The sequence below is a fragment of the Xiphophorus couchianus genome, chromosome 9 (genome assembly GCF_001444195.1).
Source record: "Xiphophorus couchianus chromosome 9, X_couchianus-1.0, whole genome shotgun sequence".
In the NCBI taxonomy this organism is placed as follows: Eukaryota; Metazoa; Chordata; class Actinopteri; order Cyprinodontiformes; family Poeciliidae; genus Xiphophorus; species Xiphophorus couchianus.
In genome coordinates, this window is record NC_040236.1 from 16899784 (window position 1) to 16923320 (window position 23537).

Below are 23537 nucleotides of genomic sequence, written 5' to 3' on the forward strand. Positions count from 1 at the left end.
CAGGCAGCTGTTGCATCTGGAAAAAGAAATGAAATAGTGACGTAACAGCAAACATAACTTGACGTATTGATGTTTACACTCTTCATCTGTTATTTTTTTTCCTTTGCTTTTCTGTTTTCCTGTGTACTCTGGTGGACACGCGATGACTTTTCATTGCCAATTTCACTGTCGTGCCTTTGTGCAACAACAATAAAATAAGTCCAAGTCTAAGTTACACACACAGTATGCCAGGTGTTGGTCCGTCACAAGTTTGAATTTGTTAATGTGATATGAATCAATGTTTTATACAATGTTTCCTGTGTAATTTCCTCCACCAAAAGGAAAAAAATAATGATATCACAACTTTAAGAGGTTTACAAAAATTTCTCTTTTTTGTCCAAATTTGGTGTCAGTCAATAATTTGATTTTAACTTCTATTAGTTTTAACTTGAGAATTAATTTCATTTTTTTAAATGTATTTTTTTGTTTTGAGTTTTATTTGATTAATTTGCAAATGTGAGCCGAGGAACAGTTTTCTTCTGATGTTCTTTTCTTAAAAAAAGGTTTTTCAGTCTGCAGGCATTTCTATTCTTTCTCCCTTTTTTTGACTGATCACATCTATTCACTAGACCTGTGGTCAAACTTGCCCCGTATCACTCTACATTCGCATGTGCTCATATCTGTGTGCTCATGAGAACATGGCAGCACACTTGACATGTTGTGCTCGGAAATTCACCTCAAAGTTTTACCTGTCTCTGACCTGCCTTCGACTCTTGTCAGCAGTACTCCCACCCAACCCTTTCTCCTGCGTCTCTGAGCTTGTCTCCTTCATCTTTCTTTTTCTATTTCTGTCCCTCTGAATATTTTTCCACTCTCTTGTTTCTTTTACCTCCTCTGCTGTCGGAGCTGTTCAGGATGAGGAGGACAATGGCATGGCTTGCATGGAGGTTTGGGCAGGACGTAGCAAAGGGAAAAGGGAGGCTGGGCTCACCTGACAATTGTCTTTTTTTTTGTTTCCTTCTTCCCTTGAGAGTACAAATGCTAAATTTTCTTTATTCCAAGAATATTTGTGGGATGCAAATATTTTGACTGACCGTGAAACAATGTGTTTTGCAATATATATATTTTTATCAGCTTACATTTTTAAATTCAAATTTGTATATTTAGTAATCACTATGCCTATTTATGCGATTTAAACTCCTGTTTTAGTCTGATCTGTGTGCCATGTTCTATTTATTTGTTTCAGGTTGTGCATTCCTCACCTACTGCGCCCGTGAGTCTGCCATCAAGGCCCAAAACGCCCTCCATGAACAGAAAACACTGCCAGGGGTACGTATTTGTCTTTTTTCCCTCCTCTATTGACTCCTCCTTTCTCCCCTTCATGGTGGTCAGCGGTGCCATCTGCACCCGGCTGCACACCAGCCGGTATTATCCTTCTGTAGTCACCAGAGATGAAAAACACTTTGGAAAGCTTTTCAATCAATAGCCTAGCCTTTTGAAGGCCAGTTTTCAGCTATTCCATGTGTCTCTCCTCAAGGGGATATTCTCAAGCATTGATCAAAACCTTCTCTGCCTCACACCTTTTAACCAAAAGCAGAGAATGGTATAGAAATAGAAAGCTCTGTAGTTCAGAGTCTAGAGTTCAATAAAACCCTGTGAAGTGGCATTAATCTTATTTTTGCATTTTGTTTGCTGTCCGTGCATTTCGGCGCGCCCGTGTGCATCTGTTGGATCAGTGTTTAAGACAGTGACAGAAATAAGATAATTCGGTCATACCAAGCTGCATCAACAGATAACTATAAACCCCACAAGCCCTAAGACATAAAGACCCTGGCACACTCAACCAAAAGTCCTATTTTAGAGTTGGAAGGAGACTACAGCTACTGATGTAGAGCCCTTTATGTCATGTTGGGTGCTAGCCGGGTTACCCACATGCAAGAACACACTGAGAGGCGGTATGATTACAATTATATTTATTTGGGGAGAGGTAGTGGGGGGTTTGGGGAAACAGTCCTGGAACCTGGGAATGGAGGAAAACTGGTCGTCGGACTGTAGGAGAAAGGTGAGGTGAGACACGGGACAGATCTAAGGAAATAATTCCGAGAATCTTTCAGAGCGTGCTTACTTGAAGGCGGAGCTAAGTTGTCGGTGGCGGCGGCTGGAGAGATGGATTAGATAGATAGATAGATAGATAGCATTTATTGTCATTGAACAGAATTCAACGAAATTTCCATTGCAGCTCCCGTGCAAAAGGTCAAATATATACAGTATAAATAAGCAAACACACAATAATAATAATAACAATATATACAACTAAATTAACTAAAGGCACTCAACCACACCAAAGAAGTAGCAGCAGGTCCAATTATGGCAAAGTACAGATGATGTGACAGTGCAAAGTGCAGAACAATATGGCTGTGTGGGGGTGGGGGATATGTATGTGTGACTGCGAGGTTATGATATGTGTGGGAGGGGGGGGCGGCAGGGAGTAATGGCTCTGACGGCTGTGGGGAAGAAACTGTTTCTCAGTCTATTTGTTGTAGTCCGTATATTCCTGAACCGCTTGCCTGATGGCAGCAGCACAAACAGTCTGTGGCCCGGGTGGCTGGAATCCATCGCTATGGATCCAGCTCTCTTCTTGACCCGGTCTGTGTAAATGGAGTCCAGGTCTGGGAAGGGGCATCCCACAATGCCTTGTGCTGTTCTCACCACCCGTGTCAGTTGTTTCCTCTCCAATGCTGTGCAGCTACCATACCACACAGTCATGTTGAGGCAGAGGATGCTCTCGATCATCGCCGCCCTGTAAAAGTTCACGAGCAGCCGTGAGGAAAGTCCAGCCCGTCTCAGTTTCCTGAGGAAGAAGAGCCTTTGTTGTGCTTTCTTCACCAGGTGGGAGGTGTTTGTGTTCCAGGAGAGGTCAGAAGTGATGTGGAGGCCCAGGAACTTGATGTTGTCCACACGTTCCACCACTTCTCCATCTATGAGAAGGGGAGTGTGATCCGTCTTCCTGGACCTTCTGTAGTCCACAATGACCTCCTTGGTCTTCCCTGTGTTCAGCACCAAGTTGTTGGCTGAACACCACTGAGTGAGCTGCAGAATCTCCTCTCTGTAGTGGGTCTCGTTGTTGTCTGAAATGAGACCCACTACTGTTGTGTCGTCCGCGTACTTTACCGTTGGAGAGCGAGCAGGTAAGCCTTGTAGCTGAAGAGGGGAGCGGGCTGACCTCCGAGCGGGGAACTCCGATGATTAGCTCCCGGGACATGAAGCGCCGGCAGGCCCAGTCTGTGGCGAGGCGCAGGAAAGCCACGGGAAGGGACCAGGGAGGTGAGTACACGAGGGAGGGTAGCCGATTGGTAACACCAATGGCGTCGGGAGAAAAACCAAAGGGAAATCCAGACGGGAACGCTTGTCCACCTCGAGGGTCTCAGGATGGCCACGAGGAATCCAGATGAGGCAAACACTCAGGCACTGGAGTGTCAGCTAGGCGGTCCTTATGAAGCACCTCCGCAGCTCTCGAAAATTAGACACAGGTGCGTCTACAGGTTGGCCACCACACTTCTCCAGGGGCTCCGCTCAATGGTGACATCTGGTGGCTGTGAAAGGAAATGGCGGCTTTCCAGAAAAGCCAGAACAGAACAGGAAAAAAAGCAAAACAGGAAAAAGAACCCCAACCTAACACTTTATTTCCAGTAGCTTCCTTGAAAAACACCTTGTCTCATTTATCCTGCAAATTAACCAAGCATGAGGCTAGAGGGCATTTTCTGGGTTTTTTTGTTTTGTTTTTCGAACTGCATTTAAATAATAGGAAAGAAGGGAAGTGATGAAAATTTTCCTTGCCCGGTAGTACTGGGCTACGTTCAAGGGAACTTAGTTTCTGAACCAGTGTTGTACAAAAAGAAGACTTTTATTTTTGTTTTTAGATTTAGGTTTACGTTGGCACCCTATTCAGTAAATTTATCTAATTCCCAGATGTACATCTTACATTTGTGATTGATATTTAATCAGTCTTATACTGTACATTATAATAATGCTCTTGTCTTTCTCATTTTGTGACTTGTCATTTCTAAAAATGCATTCATCATCACCCAGGAATGGTGGAAAAAGGAAAAGTACAAGAATCTGTTTTATTAATCACAATTTATGCTAAAAAGAAACTTTTTCCAAACATAAATTAAGACTACCAAAACAAATTCAAGATTGTGAACCTTCAAAAAGAAATATTCTGGTCAAGAAGAACCATAATATTTCTGAAAAACAGAAAGTTCACTTATTTGTGTCCACTTCTCTTAAATGACAATGAATACTTGTTCACAGGATTGCATTAATATAGTATTTTTGATAAGGAGAATTTACATTAATCCTTGTCATAAACATCTCTAAAATTTGATTGTGATATGTCCTACTACTTAACTACATCAACCATCTCCCATCATAACAGATGGACTTGATTCTCTCTCTTTTACACAAGATAGTTCCCAGAATAGAAATCACAATTGTTCATTTTAGTAATTAATGAGTCAGACCTCAAAGAACAAACAGAAATTGGTGCTGGCCTGGAACAGCCTGATTGGTGCATGCCTTATATAAAATAATTGCATGGTTACTATTTTTCTGCTCATTCAAACAGAGACACACACACATTCACACACGTCAACACCTATACAAATGACCAAACGGTACAACAAATCGATATGGGTGAAATGTCATCTGCATAATCCTGAGTCCCCATCATAAACTAAAACATTTTAAATAAGAAATGAAAATGTGGTATTTAAAAATGTCTGTTTACTAGTATGTAACTGAGTGTTCCCATTTCTACAGCAAAGAATCAAATGAAAAATAAGCTTAACATTTTATGAAAAAAGGTCAAAGCAAGTCTCCCAAACGGCCTAAACTTAAATCAGATGTGTTCGACCAGGACCTCTAAAGTTTGTAGGACATTGTGCCCGGAGGACCAGAGATGGGAAACATTACTTTAGGAGGCCCCCTGCGGTGAAAATAATCCTCTAAAATCCGTTTGAACCATTAAGTCAGAATGTGGGTATGGCTTTCCATTTAAAGAACGTAAATTTATTGATGCCTTACCCCTAACCCAGGATAGGGTTAAAAGTTGTACTCTGACTAAGCCTGACTTTGAAAGTCCTTAATAGGCTAAATTTAAACGGGACATTTTGACTGAAAAATAAGTCATATTTTAAAATTATGATCCTGGGCTAAATCGCCATATTAAATGATAAATTTGGATATCCAGTTTTGAGAGGGTAAGCCAAAGACATTTATGCCTCAAGCTGAATAAATTCAGTAAATCTCATTAGTGTTCTGTTAATCCTTTTTTTTAAATCCTCAATTAAATAGATAAGTTGTCAAAGACACTATTTATGCTTAGTAAATATAGTCGTATCTGGCTTAAAAACAAGAAGGCAATGACCAAATTTCCAAGCTTGAGGCTTCAAAATCGCACTCTATACACCACCAAGAGTCTTCACACTGATATGAAACTTATAGGTTGATTCAGATAACCTCCTGCTAGGTGTGACTAAAAAGCTCTGGACAAGAATTCAAAGATGATCTGTACTTGGTTGTGCATAATGGGATATGTATTCCCTGATTGTCAAAGTTGCCAAGAACAACTTTTAAGACAGAAAGTTTTCTTTAGTCCTCCCATCGCCCTCTTCCTTTTCTCCCTCTCGGTCCTGTCCAAGCTACATCCTCCCAGTTTCCTCCCACTCCCTCTGCACCACTGTCGCTGCTCTTCCTGAGACAGAGCGTGTCATAGAAATGTAACAGCCAGACATTGATGGGTGTCAGGCTGAGGTTGCTCTGCCGTTCCCTTCCCTTCAGCTTTACTCACACATGCAAACACCAACGGTCTGGAGAAACAGGGACAGTGTGTGCTTGATGTTCCAGCTACACATAGATGCAACACTTGCTGTGCACAACTTTGTTTCGTGCTAGTGTCCCTAAGAATCTTCTAGGCCCATTTTCAATGCCATTGGAGGAACACAAACTATTATCGTAAGCAAGAAATATAATGGCAAGCTTAAATGGAAAAAAATACAAATGCATTGCTGCTTCTCAGAGCTCCTCGCGTACTTACCTCTTTAGCTTTCCTGCTCCCTAAATCTGTTGCGACCTGACCCTCGTTACTCAACTATTTGATGGTAAGTAGTTACGTCACTTGTTTGTTTGCGAATCCTGCTTGATATGCACTTTGCCAGGGGCTAGGATTTAATTAATGGAAATTAGAAAATCTTCAGAGATATTCTTTTAAATGTATAAATCTCTGCATTTTGTCATTTAGCCCCACTACTTTTTGCTTCCTTGTAGGAGGATTTGATCCAAGCGCTGTTTAAATTTATCTAAATTTACTTCATGAAAAACCACCAAAATCCTAGAGTAAAGAGTTTATTGTTATGACAAACAAAACTGTGTCAGAAACAAGCATTACCATAGGCACAAAATGCTGACAAACATGGATGGTCACTCTTTAATGTAACCACCTAATCTTCTGAATTGTTAAATAAATGACTTGATCTGTCTTTTTTGATGAGCGGGAGGTGGAAACCTCTAGAACTGGTGTGTTTTTTTGTTTGTTTTTTTGAATCACTTCTCATTACAAGCATATAAAGCATAATCATTTGATAATTGTAATGAGTCAGAATGTAGAAAAGTTAAAAGGGTATTAAAACACATGAAAGATACTACAAGCAGTCAACCATTATGTTTGAAAAACTTGTTTCACATCAAGGTTGTGTTAAAGTGGATGTCACTAAAAAATGTTTTGCCAGAAAACCACATTTTTTCTGTCAAAATGGTGGCAATTTATACTTTTGTCTAGTAGGTACAAGTTCAATGTTAGAGAAAAATGTTTGTTTTCACTACATGTATTGAACATCACAACTCTATTCTCTTATCTCTGGAACATCCCTCACTTGGAAATAACAGTCTAAATTGTCGGCAACAAAATTACCCTAAGAAATGCAGTTTGGTTTGAAATCCAAAGAAAATCCTCGATATTAGTCCAGTAAAAACAAATTGCTCAGATGACTGAGTGGTTGAACTACTGCTACTGTCAGATTGCCATAGTTTCTCACCATGTAATTGTTTCAATGATTAAAAACAATGATTATTACCTGAATGAACCAGAAAATAAATTGGACTGCCATGCTGTTGGACCCACTCCAAACATTTGGCATGGAGAGGTGAACTTTTATCATTGCAGACAAAACATCTGCATAATGTTGAATGAGATTATAATATATTGCAATCTTTGAGTAGAACTTGCATAAACCGGGTTGCGTTGGTACCTCTGTACTCTCTATATATGGTGCTGTGGTTTTTGACATGTCCCTGAAAAATCTTTAATGATCTGGCTTAGCTGGTAATCAAATTGTGCATAATACAGTGTTAGATGCAGTATTTACCAAGGGCAATGAATCTCCCTGCATTAAAATGCTCACAACACAGTGAAGATGATGTTAATATGTAAAACTTCTGTTTTACACTGGGGACTGGATGCATATTAAGCTTGGGCTGCTGAATGTTTCTGATGATATTATAACCTTGAATAAAAGCACCATGCTTTTATCATATCCTGGTAATAACAGCAACATGTGAAACAAAAAAATATATAACATCACTTAATCTTTTTTTATTTAAAAGAGAAAAACAGCAATCCCCCTGCTGCTGGGATAACATATTATTCATTACAGTTTTAGTAATTCTACCTATGATTTTTCCATATATTCTATATTTCTTGTGCATGTTGCAAGTTAGTGCTCTTCGCTTGCAGCAAGAGGGTCCTTTCTTTGAATCCTGGCCTTGGGCTATTCTGCTTTGAGATTGCACGTTCTTCCCATATGTCTCGATTGCTTGTTGGTATGCGTGGGGGTGAGTGTGTGTGTGGTCATTTGTATTGTTTGCCTCAGTGTTTCCCATGTGATCAACTGGGAACCTGTTCAGAGTGTTCCCCGTCTCTCTCCCTGACACCATTGGGCAGCAATGAACGGATGGGTAATTTTTATACATCGCAAGTAGAAACACTCAAAACCATTTGTACATAATAATTTTAACCAAGTAGTCATATTCTTATTCATCTTTGGGATAAAAGAATGGCATTGCAGAAAAAAAAACCTCACTAGTTTGGCTTTGTGATACTTATCTTTACCTAACTTCTTTGTTTTAGGACTTCAAACAAATGTACACTGAAACAACTCTATGCCAGATAAAAAAAGAAAAAACTAAGACCTGTATTTTATTTGATGGTAAATTATGACAAAATTGCCAATAAACTGAGAGCACAATACTTAGTAAATCAGTCTGCAGATTCTCTGTAAGGAAGACCCCTATTTATTACCAGATTTATTATCACTTTGTGACAGGCACAAAGAGGTAATAAATTAGGATCATAATGTTCAAGATGCAGAGTTAGATGAAAACCACTGAATCTTGTCAAACATTGCGTGCGTCTGTGTGCATTCTGGTGCGAATATGGGGGCATTTATTGCCCCTGCACATACAAACACCTCACAGCTGCCTGGCACTATTAGGAGGAAGCGCCGGTATTCTTGGACATCATAATCCACGTCCCCCTTGTTGCACATTAGCAGCTGAAAGGAACAGTATGGCCTAATGGAAGTGTACTGAACTGTAATATAGATTCCTGCAGTGAAGTGTGATGGGAACCTTGGGGACACATGTGCCTGACATAAGTTTGGCCTCAGAATGGAAAAAGCTCTGACAGTGTACCAGGTGTGTGCTTCTTGGCTCTATTAGTCGTGTGCTTTCGTGGGTGTGTGTGCGCAGACAGCAGCCGGGTCTGTAAAGTTACAGATAGTAATGTTTAAAGGTGAGACAAACAACATGTGTACGTGGCAGCTTGCCGTGATCGCAAGCCGCCCACGACACTAAGCGCCTGAATATATTATTCGTGTGCTTCTTTGTTCTATTTTTAGGCGTAGCTGGTACATTTTCCTCCTGCACGTTATCATAAAAGTGACTAAGATCACGTTTCAAAGTTAAACCCCGAAGATTAGACTTCGTCTTAAACCAAGGGAAATTTTAAGATCGCTTTGTGCCATCTGAAGCCTCACCGTGACTCTTCCCACGGCAGCTGGTGTTGCTTGCGAGTGTCACAGTGTCACAACAAGTCCACTGGAGATTTACTCCACCCAGCTTAGCATCATGACAAAATCCTGCTTCCTGCACACTATCCGCCCCCTCCCTCCTCAGAAACTCTGTCCTCTCACCGCCGCTCTTCAAATCCAGCACATTCAAGACATAATCTCAGCCACTGCAGCAAGACTCTTTTTGCTGTAGCACAGGAAGAAAAAGAAAAGCACCTCTGTTTCTTCTCTCTCTCTTTCTCTCTCTCTTGCCGTGCTTGTATTGTGTATAACAGTGATTGTCTCAGAAAGGCATTGGTGGAAATGTGTCTGCTGCGCGCATTCTCTCGTTGTATTAGTAGTTGTCGACCTGAGGGGTGTGTAAGCGGCTGGCAGTGATTCAGGAGGCAGGTTTATGGAAATAGCACCCACATTAAAAACCCAATTGAAGTAGAGGGAAGATTATGCTTCAGCACACATGTGGGCTTCTTCAATGTCAACACTTGAAGTAACATTCCCACTTGATTGCCCCTGTCTCCCTTTGTCTCTCTGTTGCACGGTGCTTTTTGTCAGCACCTGGCTTCACTCTTGGTTTTCTGTGGATGACTCAATGTATCTCTACACATGTAGGGGTGAGTCTGCATTTATTTCTGTGTATTTATGAGTGAGGCATGTCTACAGAGCTCGTGAGTCACGACGCTATACCTTGACATGTCGTAAACTGCCACGTTCTCCACATCTTGGAACAGCTAGAGTCCACATGGATGCAAACATCATATATGCCCTCTTACTTCTAACTGCCTGCGATCCACCTTTTTTATTATCTACAGCCAGGCTTCCTTGTGTGCCAGCCAGGCTGCTGCAAAGGCTGAATAATTCAATGCAACATTCTGTGAAGGTTGGCAGGGTATGAATGTAGTGTACTGTAGGATGGCGTGCGGGGGTGTGTGTGTGTGTATGTATACAGTATGCATCTTCGTTGAGTGGGCAGGAGTGGGGGCTGGCACGGAGCAGACCAGACTGCGTGAAGCCAATCGGTGTTGGCAGGTTTGGAGGTCTTGCAGTCAGGGAGAGGGGACTCGTTAGAATTTAGCCGATAGGTGAAGGGGTCCTGTGTGTTTTTGTCTGCGTATGTGTGTTTATAGGAGGGACATCACAACAGAGAATAATCTAAAGAAAGCACAGTCAGTCTCTCTTCTTCTTTGTTTTTCTTTCTCCTGAAATTGTATGAAAGCCTGGTATTTCACTTGTTTTAGTTTAGAAAAGCTCCCAGAAATGGAGAAAGAAAGCACACTGACTGTTAACACTTGCAATTTACATAAACCTGATATCTTTATATCAGGTTTATGGTATAAACCTGATATAAAGGTTTATATCATTATCGCCTTAAAGCCAAAAACCATGGGATGCCTTTTTTTTTTTAAGTTCCCGTATTTTTGGGGGGTTTTTTGGTTTATGATATAAACCTGATATAAAGGTTTATCTTGCCTAATTTTTTTATGTGACTTTTTAATAATGTTACGTAAAGGATAAAGTAAAGGATGAAAGAAGATTGCTGCAGCTAAATTTCAAAATTGTTTGGTTTTTCATGCTATTAGCTTTATATCAGTAAATTTTATATTTGTCTTATTATTTTTACTAAACTTAATTTTATTTCTATTTTATCATTTATCTACCTGTGATGTTTGTTGTGAAGCACTTTGGTCAGCTGAGGCTGTTGTAAATGTGCTATATAAGTAAACTTTGACTTGACTCGATTAAGAAAACAATCTTGCCATATGTGAATTATTAAGATACAGTGGGAAAGATGTTGTCTTTCTCAGTTTGAGTTTCATATTAAAATACAGCCACAAATGTGCCTCAAATGTTGCAAATTACTTTAATTATATCTGAACTTTACAAAGACATAGTCATATTAGTGTATTATTTTAAGCTAAAGTCATAAATTCATTATTGTCCTGGCATTTAGCAGATAGAAACTTTATGCTAATCGACCTGACACAGAAAAGGACCGGTCTGATTTACCGTCACACAAGGAGGTTTTGTCTTTTTATACTGCCTTTGTAAACATCTGGTTTCAACTCTACAAATGACAGCATTACTACACCACTTCTCCCACTATATGGGTTTTATTTTTTCCTTGAGCGTGTATTTGTGTGCAGTCCATATTGGTTTATTTTGTCATGTTGCACAAAGTAAAGTGCTTTTACACTCGAATGCTCCCTGGGGAACAGCTTCTACCCGCTCATGAAAACATATACCTATGTGGGCACACGTGCTCACACTCATAAACATACATGCTACTTAAACAGGTGTGCTAGAAACACACCAGAGAACACAGAGTGGCTGTTTCACAGTTGCTCGTTTTCCACCTTCAGCCTTTCTTTCTCACCTTCTTCCTCAGCGCTGGTCCTCTGGTGCCTGTTTAACACTAACACACAAACAGATGCAGATGCCTGCTTTGTTCAATTGGAGCATTTTATATATATATATTTTATTTTTTTTGTCGTGCGTATGCTAGGTATTTAGACAAGCCTTGCACGTCTCCAGGGGTTAGCTTTCAATTATAGTTTTTGTTGAAAATATAAAATGGTGTTTTATTAGGATTTTGTGTGTTAAGTAAACACAATCTATCAGATTAACGTGAGGTGGAACTTAAATATAATTATATATTTTTGATTATGTACAGCGCGTGTTAAGACTAATAAAAAAGTATATCTCTGTATGTAGCTCCAACAATTTCAACCTGCGTCCCTGAACCTGGTGAAGGAAAGCATCCAAACTGTTTCATGCTAGAAGTGGAGTGTTCAGGTTCAGGGTCATGTTTAGACTTAATTTTCAACCAATGTAGCTATTTGCAAGCCCAAAAGAATTTGGTCCGATCTGAGCTCTACTTGACTTGTGGCAAACTTCAAGAAAACTTTTGTGTGGCTTTCATCCAATGACTTTCTTCTTGACCATTTTCCATAAAGCCCAGATTAGTGGAATACACAATTGACAGATTTTGTGTCAACAGATTCTCCCGACTGAGGTTTGGATCGCTGCAGCCCCTCCAGAGTTACAATCGGCAACTGTTTTGGTTTTATATATTTTTTTAGATTTACTGTCGTCATATACTCTTTTTGTATTCAGAGGATGGATTACACGGAGCTCAGTGATGTATTTATAGCCATGGATATAATTTTGTTTCCTTACTCCGCTTTATTACATAACTTCAAAACACACTTTTCCTGGTCTCTCTGGTGCTCCCCATAGTGTTTATAGTGATGTTTGTTTGCTAATGTTTCCCAACAAACCAATAAGGCCTTCAAGGAAGTCCAGGATTTTTATAGAGATTGAATTACTTACAGGTGCTCACTAGTTCGGAGACATCTGAAAACATTTTAGTCTTATGTACAAGAACAAAATGAGGCAGGATATAAATCCACCTCATATGTTTTGAATTCTATTCATCTTTTCCAGACATCCTTTTCCTTCCGCTTGACAATTACACACTACTTTGTGTTGGTCCATCAAAGGCATGTCAAGTTCAAGGTTTACAAGTCGCATCCTAACTATGATGCAATTGTTCATCCCGTGTTGCCCATGAAATATTCCATGTTTCAGGTTTTTGGCCTTGTTTTGGTTGATATTGTCATCCCTGTTCTATCACATAAAAGTCTATGAAAATACTTTGTAGACAATGAATTAAACAGTTTCTTCTTCAGATTGCTGACAGACAGGTTTTTTTAAGTGGGGGAAACGGATGCAGAATTGTTCTTGAATAATAATTCTATCTCCTTAATTATTTAACAGTAAAAGTGATTGTCATGATATTTAATGATAATCTCCTTACAAGCCTCCCAAAGTTCACGACCCTGCCTGCAGACGCAGATGACACTTGTGCTGATGACATTATAATGTTTGACTCCTCTCCCACCCCTGCAACACTCCCGACTCCCCCCTCCGCTGCTCATTGTGTGCTCTTCAGGGGAGATGCAACGTGAAATGCAAAAATAATCCACAGTGCACTCCGCCCATTAGGCCACTTCACAGTGAGAAGTGTGCTATTTTTTCCAGAGGTGCAGGTTTGCAAAAAAAAGCTGAATTATTAATGTTTTTGATATTTTTAGCCAGTTTAACCTATTTCTGGTTGTGGCTGGAGACTGCTCGCCTGCCAGTCTGTGAGATGCAATCATGTGACACAACTATGATCTGGGTTATGGAGCTGTGTTTGGTGTTTAACAGGGTTAAGAAAAATACACACAAGAAGCATAAAAAAAAAATACATGTGCGTTGCAACATTGGTTTTCAACGGTGAATGTCAGCGCTGGATTGACAAGTGGCAGTTTGGATTATTTTGATCCTGTGTAGCTCAGGTGATCCATTGTCAATTCAGCTGATGTATTACATGTAGCAGAAGGGCTAAACCAGATGAATCTGGATTTATCCTTTCCTGCCAGATATGGCTGTGCAAAGCTGTGCAAAAGACAAGGCCCAGATAGTGAGTGATAATCCATCTGTGGATCCATGGACAAGCTTGTACAGGTGCGCCACTGACTGCAGACACAAAGACATCGAGGCAAATCGAGCAGAGGGTGCGTCTGCGTGGATGACAAACCGTACAGTCTCTAATAAACGGATCCGGATGGGTCACGAGGGAGAAAATATCCACTCGCAAAAGCTAGACTCCAAACAAGACAGCAGCTTACAAAATGAAAGGCGAGGGTGGATAAAAACACGATGACGAAGGTTGCATTTGAAACGCATCTCAGCTGACATCTCGCTGGTTGGACCCTGTGCCTTTAGGACGGGAGAGGACAGAGAATAAGGAGTGGATGAGAGATTTGAAGGAAAAAAAAGTGACATTATACTTGCAACAGAGAAAAGGGAAAAAGAGGAAACGAGGGTTCTGGCAGGCTTGTGTCTGCAGCTTTAAGTTCAAACATATAGTATCTTGCCCCTGCAGGTATGTGCCCGCATGTCGGTGCATGGATGTGTCATGCATGCACTCAGCATGTGTCATGTATCTGTGCTTGACCGTTTAACAGCAAATGGCCGTGTGGTGGAAGCACAGAGAGCTCATTTGTAAGCCAGATCTGGCCGTGCTTTGGTGTAACGTCCACAGAGAGGGTATGAGGGGGCTGCACAGCACGACAGCCAGCATTTGTCAGCAAAAATCAGGCCTAATGAAATACAGTGTGCATGGCCGGAGGGCAAGGAGAGGAGTGTGACTGACAGGAGGTGTGGGCTGAAGCAGCCCGTGGCAGCCCTCCACCATAGCTTCAGCCAGCCAAAATGATTTGTTTCAGCATCCCCTCCCTCCTCCCCAAAACCCTCCGCCTTATCCCATCCCAGCTGAGGGCAGCAGCATGAGGGCTACAGGGGAGAGGAGAGAGGAGAAAGGAGAGGGGCATGTGTGAGGGTCCCCAGGGGTAATGACACAGAATACAAGTGTACAGGGAATGCTAGTGATGGGTCTGCTCATGTGGAAGAGGCATTTGCATTGCAGAAGAGATCTGGCAGTAGGCCTCACTCAGGGAGCCGGTGTCAGGGTGATCGCTGATGGTGAGGGCTTCTGTCGTCTGCCCCCAGAATACCCGGATGCTGAGCTAGCAACGACGAGATCAAGTACGTCGGCACATTCAGCGCTGGATTCTGCAAGCGCTTAGGGATTTTCATCAAACTTGGGTTTTACCTGACATTTATTTTAAATGCTTCTGCTTTGCCTATCATGGCAGCCTTGAAGCCGTTCAAATATCTGATAACAATAAGCTTGGTGGCGGCAGAACAGCAGAGGATATGAATTATCTAGGTTTGTGCCAGCGGCTATAGTCTGTGGCTTCTTAACTCTTTCAGCCTCATCTCCAACAAGAGGCAGCTGTTAGTAATTCAAAACAACAGTGGTATGCCTCCTGTCCTGCAGGCTGCAAGATAGAGTTTGTGTGGAACACAAAAAACATACCCAATTTCTAGAACAACCCCTAAAGAGTACTAAGGTTGTATCAGAGAACTGTGAAGGGCTTGTAGGGACATACACATCACTGGACACCATTGTTGTTTTAAGATTTTGTTGGCCCTTGCAGTTTTGGTGTGCACGTGTTTGTATGAGTCCCTAAAACAGTGCGCTTGCATGTTAAACTGAGCTGTTCTGTTTTGCTGTCAGTTCCTGTAGAGACATGCTGCTCTGCAGGTTTGGCCAGCGTGCATCCCTTAATGTGTTTTCTGAGTTTTCCAACAGGAAGTGGCAATGTGAAGTCAGAAGAAACAGGATCTTGCAAAACTATTCTAACCCCATGAAATTTTTTTGCCCTCTTTACGCTTATATTTATCAATAAAATTGGATCCAATACCATTTAAAAATCCACCCAAACTTTATCGAGGCTTGTGGATGCAACGTGACACAATCTAGAAAAATTCAAGGCTTATGAACGCATTTCCAAGTAGCGTAGTTTGAAACAAATGATGGTTGAATCGTTGAGATGTAAAAATGAATTGATAAGACATAAGGTGTCAGAATAAGAGTGGGAGGTACGGATTGTGGGCGTCACTGCCTGATCGAGGTTCCCAGTTTGAACCCTGGTCAGCTGTTTTTCTTAGCTGAATGCCACCAAGTCCAAAAATGTCCCAGAGGCAATAATTAGGTTGACAGCATAACGCTCACTTACTGAGTGTGCACTTCCTCTCAGATTATCATATTCATCAAGTATGGATTGATTGGAGGAAAAAAGAGAAAATAATGAGAAAAGCAGGCAGGAGAAGTGGAATGAACAAAGTACTTTAGAGCCAAAGCAAACACGCAGCTCAGATCCCCATACATTTCATTGATAATCTATATGATAGCCCACTCTTTGCTTTGCTTTGTCAATATTTTAATATGTGATATTGACAGGATTCGTGAAATGTCTCCCAGCAATTTTCTGAGGAAAATCCTAAGGCATTGCACCTTACTCACATGTCTCTGCATCGCCAGTCTGTGCTGCATTTACCAAGCAGTTGCGGTAACTTGGATGTTTTTTTTTTGCACTTTGTAAGAGCCTTAGATTATTTTATTGCTCTAATGTTGTATTTCTTTGCTTTTGCTTATATTAGTTTACATGGCTGCACACATTAAGAGCGTGCATAATAATCTGATTTACTCTGCCTCATAGTATCTTTTTAGTACTTAAAAATATAAGCATTAGAGCATTTAAAAATCAATATAAAGCTAAATTTCAGCACTTTTTTCTGGACTAATAAGAATGATTACTGGCTGATCTAAAATGTCCATAAATGTCTGAAAATGAAAAATTACTCTGAGTGCAACTCTTTGCTTTGCTCTAAAAGATTTGGATATAATATTTTATCCCTCTTGCAATGCTCCCTCCTGGGTTTTGTGTCAGGAGAAACTTGAATCCTCTAACAGACTTCTTTGTCATGTTTCAAGGCGTTATAAACATTTTAACCATTGGTCCCTTTAAAGGATATGAAAGCTGCTTTTTTCTGGTTGCCAGGTCCTGACTTATTAAGATCCCCAAACATCTGTCTACTAAACTGTCATGTTGTATTCTCGTTGGCATTTTGTAGAGAGCCTATGTGTCGTGCCATATTTACTTAGAGAAACAGGGAAGTGTAGATTCCTCATTAAACATTGCTAGATACTTTGACCAAGTTGGGAAAAAAATGCTTAAATTACAATGATTTTATTTTAATAAAATTCATGAATGCGAATGCGTTATAAATGATGCAGCAGTGAAAACAAAACAAAAACAAATCTTTTTAGCTCCTGTACTGAAAGAACAAAAACTCACAATTGGATAAAATAAAGTTTTAAGTCTCTTAAAAATAACAGAACCTAATATTGGCCAAAAAAAAAAAAAACTTGAACAATGCATCTCTAATCTGTATGTCACCCCACTCAACATTCAGAAAAAAATCCATCTAAAGCATTAACAATGAGATTTAGTAATTAAATTCAATAAGTAACATGATGAGGCCGAATTTATATCTTGGTCAGAAATATAAACTTTTTCTTTCAGGCTTGAACTGTTGTGATTCTGGTAATCTGTGTGTAAAGCTTGACCTGCTTTTTAATGGCACCCCAATATATAAAACAATTTTCCCACCCACCTCATGCTAAGCTTTATTGGTGTCATGATAACTTTCGGTTGATGGGATATGCTCACTGATGTGATGTGATATCTGTGGCTTTACAGGGTGGGACAGAGATATTGGCACCATCACACAACTTCTTCAATCGTTTGTTGCAAAGCTTCGATAAATATTAGAGTCCAGTATTAATACTGACTTAGTTAAAATAAAAAAAACACACAATCTGTTGGAGTGTAAAGCAGGGAACATTTATTTAGACTTTGTTTGATCCTTTTCATGTTATAGAAGAATCTATCAGGCTCTTTAACACTAAGGTGGCGTATAGAGTTTGCTGTGCTGCTGCCCTGCCTCTTTTCATGTCTCCCAGCTTCTATGGATCCATCAAAACACATTGTGTGTTCCCTGCAACGATTCTCTTCTTTTTTGCTCTTTTTTCTCTTTCTCATTTCATGCAGCCTTGTCCTTTCATTCTTTGATCATTTATTCCATTTGTAAAACATTTTGAACTACAACGAGGACTTGCAAAATGATCCCAAATTAACTTGATGAGTTCATTTTGAGCCACTTGCTTCATGTGTGTGCTGCTACTGCAGTTTCAGTCACATATTCCTGCTAATATTTGGGGAACCCATGCTGTCCATTTTTTTGTCTGCCTGTTCATCTTTTAGCCACTGATTTTTACTTTCTAGTTTTGAACATTAGTTTGAGTATTCAACACTTTCCTGCCATCAAATCCAAAATATGTTGTTAAATATGTTATTACATCTAAATTTGTTTCAATTTTTTTTATGAAGTAGTTCAATTCAAGTCAAAGTGGATGGAGAGTATTTGTGAATAGTAATTTTCAAGTGTTGTCACAAACTCTCAACTGAATTTATTCCTTTGCTTTGACTGGACCCTTTAAGACATGGATATCCTTTGACCTGAACCATTGTAGGTCTATCCATAAGTTTGGTCAAACCTGACCTCAAAAACTAAAAAAATAAAAAGTGAGCGAATGAGAGTAATGCTGATATATCCTCTGGTCTAATGTTCCCTCCTTAACTTCACCCTTTTTATTGGGACAATAAAGATTTCTTTTAAATATGTGAAAAGCAATGGTGAGCACAACTTCTGCACAAATTGAAAGAGGCTTGGATTTATTCTTGGCATTAAATTACCAGCAAGAAATTTAGCACATATAGAACAGCCACACATTGTACTCAAGGGTAACACTACTTCAACTTATTTTACTCAAGTGAAAGTAAAAGGTAACTTTCCAAGAAATGAATCGAGTCAGAGTAAAAAAAAAAAAGGTTTTGGTGAAACAGCTACTCAAGTGCTGAATAAAATCTGATTTAATATTTATATATAATATTTATATTTTGTCTGTCACCAGACGGACAAAACATAAAGTAATGTGCAAATTCTGGCATTTGAAAGAATCATTTGTAGTATTTTTAGTAAAAAGAAAAAAATACTACAAATTAATACAAAATAATATATTCAGGTGGAAGAAATACTTTTTTAGATATTTTTTTCCAATATTAAACATTATATAAAATTAATGCTGGAACAGGTTAATGTACTTTAAGTGATATGTATTTTTTAATGTGTCATATTAATCTCCAAATAACAGACTCAGCAGATAGAAAATTACATTAGAACAAAGATTGTCTAAAAACAAGGAGTCTGCAGGTGTTTCTCTGTGTCTATTACATTTTTGGTTAGTATATGCGTTTTCTTTTTCCAGTAATTTGAACTGTCCTGTAGCAGGTTTTCTTTACGTATTGCCATTTTTACTCTCTCTACCTTTACATCATCTTCAACTAGCTAAATAAAATCATCCCACATGCATGCCACTACCATGTTTCATAGAAGTAAAAGCTTAAAAAGTAGCAAAGCTTCAAAGGAGGGAACAGACGAAGAATCAAAAGACCATCAACCTTTCACCAAATAGTGTGTAATAACTAAATATTAAAGCCAAAGCTCCAACAATGCAACAATACAAATGGATTGTAATGGATTTGATTAATCTTTACCCATGGCAACTTTATAGTGAGCTTTTGCTTTTTAGGTTCCCATTTTAGTCTCTTTTGTCTACTTTAGGTGTATTGTAAGGATTTGCCTTGTTCTGCCAGTTCACAAGATTTTTGTCACAACATTCACATGAAGCAAACAACACAAATTGGTGAACATTCACATGCTAATGTACAACTATAGAAAAGAAGAAAAGAAAATGAGAGCAAAAGGCTCTCTACTGTTCCTCGACGTGGGGAATGCCTTCAGTGGGCTTGTTAGACCACAAAGACGGTGAAGGATGCTGTATATAAACAAAACAATGATTGTGAACATTTAAGGCTCTGCAGGGAACTGTTAAGTAACTTTCCACAAGATGAATTGGAAGTCATCAGTAGGGCAGTGAAAGTCTGTCATGTCCTCTGACACATCTAAAAGCACTTAGGCTGCTTCTGCTGAATGAACGGGATCTGATAATGCCAGATTTATTGTAGTGTCCGTTCATAGCGGGAGCCCTGTGGGTATAGGCTGGCTGGCTACGGTACCGCTTAAGTATTTTTTCAGTTTGGGATGAAGGGGAGAAAATAAAAGCCTTTTCTTTCTTTCTTTCTTTCTTTCTTTCTTTCTTTCTTTCTTTCTTTCTTTCTTTCTTTCTTTCTTTCTTTCTTTCTTTCTCCTCTTCACTCTCTCTTCACTGCTTTCATGCGAATCCTACAACCCTCCTATCGTTTGCAGCCAAACTCCACCACCCCGCCCTCGCTGCCTCCTGCTGAGGTTGCCTGATAGTGGTCTCACTGTAGCTCACAAAAATAGGACGTACAGTTATAAAGTCGGTGGAGATGCCAGGTTTTCTACGGATCAGCATGGAGATCAGCTCAAAGAAATTTCTGATCTACCGAATAAAAACCAAGGATCACTGAGTTGCAAAACAAATAGACAGAAATAGTTACTGTGCACCTTCTTACATGAAAACATAACACTAAAATGAACGATTGTCTGAATGAAGCAATACGCGGCTGTTTAGTTGGTAGATCTGACTATGTGAGTTGCACTAATGCTGTAATTTAGCTGCAAGTATACAGGACTTGTGAAAAGTTAGCATGTTGTGCATGTAGTGGAGATGCACTGATCAGAAATCGATGGCAGAATTCAGCTCTTTGGTTTTGTTAGAGCTTTTACCACCAGTAGTGATTTTAGGACATTTTAATTCCTTAATTAAGAACTATAATTGTCAAGTAGTACATAATAACATTTTCATAACCTTCCACTTATTATCAGTCATCAATTGTTTATCAGTTTTTATTTTAAATTCAGTTAATGAATAAAAGACTAAATGTATTATGAATATGGTATTTAAAAAAAGTCTCTTTTTTGCCTTTACAGATTAGCATGAAAAAGGACTATAAGTGTAGTTAAAATCAGCAGTCTCAATGTGGGTTCCCTAAAAGGCTTCCACTCCATCCATCGATGTACTAAAATCAGCTCCCAGTCAGTTTGCCTCCTTTCCAATTGGACTAAATTTCAAGACCTGTGATTAGCAGCACTTATTTATGCTTTATTTTTATTTTTTTATTTTTCTGAGCAAAACTACTGTTGCAGAAGAAAGAATCAGTGACCATTTTCCAGTCACTGGAGACATAACATTACCTAGAAATTATAGTGGAGTAACATTGACTTTTGACAATGAGCTTCATCTTCAATTTGTTACACCAGAACTAAATCTAAGTTCATTTAAAAGAAAAAAATACATAGAAAATTGGTGTTGCTAGCAAAGCTGGATAGTGCTTACATATGGCCTGTTCACAAACCAAGAAAAATAATAGGATTTTTGAGTTTGCAGCTAGCCAACTGCAGGTCAGAAAGGTTAAAAAAAAATTGGGCAATTCCAGTCACCACTCGATTTCTCTGTGCATCCTCGAAAATTAGAAATGACATAAAATCATTTCCAAGTGTGCTGTTTGCAGCGGTTGTAAAACAAAGATGTTTGTTTGCTTTTTTTTTTTTTTCTTAATAATCCAAGTGTGTCAGAACACAGATCTGTTAAGACAATCCTTTCTAATAGAAAGCCTTTCAGGCTGCAAAGGAGCTTGGTTGACACAGAAGCACCGAGGGCTTTGAAGATGTCCCATCTCTCATCTTCCAACTTAACAAAAGAGCAAGAGAGGGGGGCCTGCAGGGACGGAGCAGGGCTAAGTTTCTATTAACACTATCTACATAACACCTAAGAGGTCTCGGCTTTTGATGTGACAGTGTCCAGATTAGCCGGGAATGAGAACAACAAAGGCGTGTTTGTCTCCTTGTTATTGCCTGGAAGAGGGAAGCGAAGCCGTGTTTTTCTGAGCGACTCCAAAACAAAGGTATTCAAAACCAATTTAAACCGATAAAAGACAAATAGCATTTACAGTTTTCATGCATGCTAGTTTGTTGTCAGAACTGTTTAGGAGTCAAAAGTATAAACAATGTTTTGATTTTTTATTTTTTTTTTTCACTTCCCACAAATGATTGCTGTTTAGTTGCTCCAGTTTTACTCACATAAACTCCCATGTGAGTGATGTACACAATAATCACCACCAAAGGCATAAACTGTTCCCGAGATTCAAAATGATGCAGACAGATGAATCCCTCCCTCTCAGCCCCCATCCACTCAGTTTGTGAATTTCTCTACAGTAGTCAAACATCATTCTCCAGCCACCATTTAGAGCCATCACACTGTTGTGAAACAAATTATATGCTACCTGTGTGTTTGACATTCTAAGTGTCAGTGTTTGGTTTGACTAATGGATTTCTTCTGACAGAGAAGTGGATGGGATCTCTTAGTGTCACCATGTGAGTTGCAAACATAGTGAGCAAAATGGATGGCCCTGTGCTTTTTAAGTGTCTGTTATTCTGCTGCTAACATCCTCGATGATGGATTGACGGAGGTTAAAACTGTTTTTTTTGTATATTTTTTGTATCCATTTATCTATTTTGTGAGCATTGCTGTTTGTGCAGCATATGAAAGATTTTTATTTATTTTTTTTTACAAAATCAGATGATTAAAAACTGAAGCCAATAAAGTTTGAGAGTCAGTTTTGATTGACTTTACAGAGATTATTCAGCTGTGCAGTATCGGTTGTATAGTCGATTTAGTCTTTATCGACGTGTGCTTGAATGCAAATGTGCTAATTTGAAAGTTCAATTAAATTGTTGAATACATATAAACCATTAATGCTAATACTATTTAAGTCCCTGGTGTGTAATCGTAAGGTTTGACAAATAATATTGCTACGAATCAAATGGATTTATTTGACTCTTGAACACAGGGCTATGGCTGTTTGTGACTGCCAAGGGTTATAGCATGACGGCAGTTTAACTGGGATTATGAGTAATTGTGGAAATGGCTTCTCCCCTTGAGCCAAAATGGCCTCTTCCAAGTTGAATCTTCCCTTTGATGTTTACTAACTACTCCACATGAATGTAATGGGTCCGTGGCTGTATAGAAATTTCCTTTAGAACTCTTTGTAAATGTTTATAGAGAGGAACTTTGACAGCAATAAACCGGGATATTAAACCACATATGATCACAGAACTCCATAAACATAAATCTCTTTGTTCCCTTCTGCAGTGAAACTATTTGAAAATGAATGATGTCGTTCATGAGGGCATGCTTCGCAGTGTGCCCCTACCCCCCATCTCAAATACGCCCCTCCCCAAAATAATATGAGATGAATGTATGTTTCTAAACTAGGCTATGTGTTTTGGGAGTGTGAGTACAGCTCAGAGTGAGGAAGGAATGATAAGAGAAATGGCTGTCTTAATACTGCAGAGCTGAGCTGAAGCAAAGGATTGCATCTTTAGCTTTCACCAGCCCACACGCTCCCACGTCAAACCCATATATTTAGCATGGGGGATGTTGGAGGGTGGGGGGGAGGTAGCGTGATTTCTGCTCCATGTGCTGCGGTGCGAGAAGTGCACGGGGCTTCTGAAATGTTTGTCTTTGTTCTCCTGGCAGAGTTTTCTGCGCGTGGGCGTTCACAGTTTCGAGGAGCACCTCGGGAATGCATTTCAACAGATGGAGGTTTTTTAAACTGGAGCGCTGGCATCAAGAATCAGGGCTATATGCTTTTGTTGCCTCCTATGTTAATTTGTTTGTTTGCTTGTTTCCCGTGTTTGCTCTCCAGCAGGATAATCACAGGGTGTGGAGACCGGAGCGGAGTTGCAATAATGCCGTCATACTTATAACCATGATGGATCTGTGAGATCTGACACAATATTTTTTGGGGCTGGTGCTGTTTTTGTGTCAAAACTGATAAAAGGGCAGAGTTTTTGTCAAGTTTAATTAGGACAAAACTATACTCATGTTAAGACTGGATGATATGATTGGTGCTGATGTAGATGCTGCTGCTG

At 39.6% G+C, this 23537-nt stretch overlaps 1 protein-coding gene across 11 annotated transcripts in view; it reads left to right on the forward strand.

The window, feature by feature from the left end:
- The window catches only part of celf5a (cugbp, Elav-like family member 5a), a 242550-nt gene that overhangs the window by 17428 nt on the left and 201585 nt on the right, over nt 1–23537 (forward strand). For all 11 annotated transcript variants that reach the window (XM_028028423.1, XM_028028416.1, XM_028028417.1 and 8 more), the window contains exon 2: nt 1226–1308. In XM_028028423.1, the coding sequence (XP_027884224.1) occupies nt 1226–1308 (83 nt within the window). The remainder of the gene's footprint in view (nt 1–1225; nt 1309–23537) is intronic.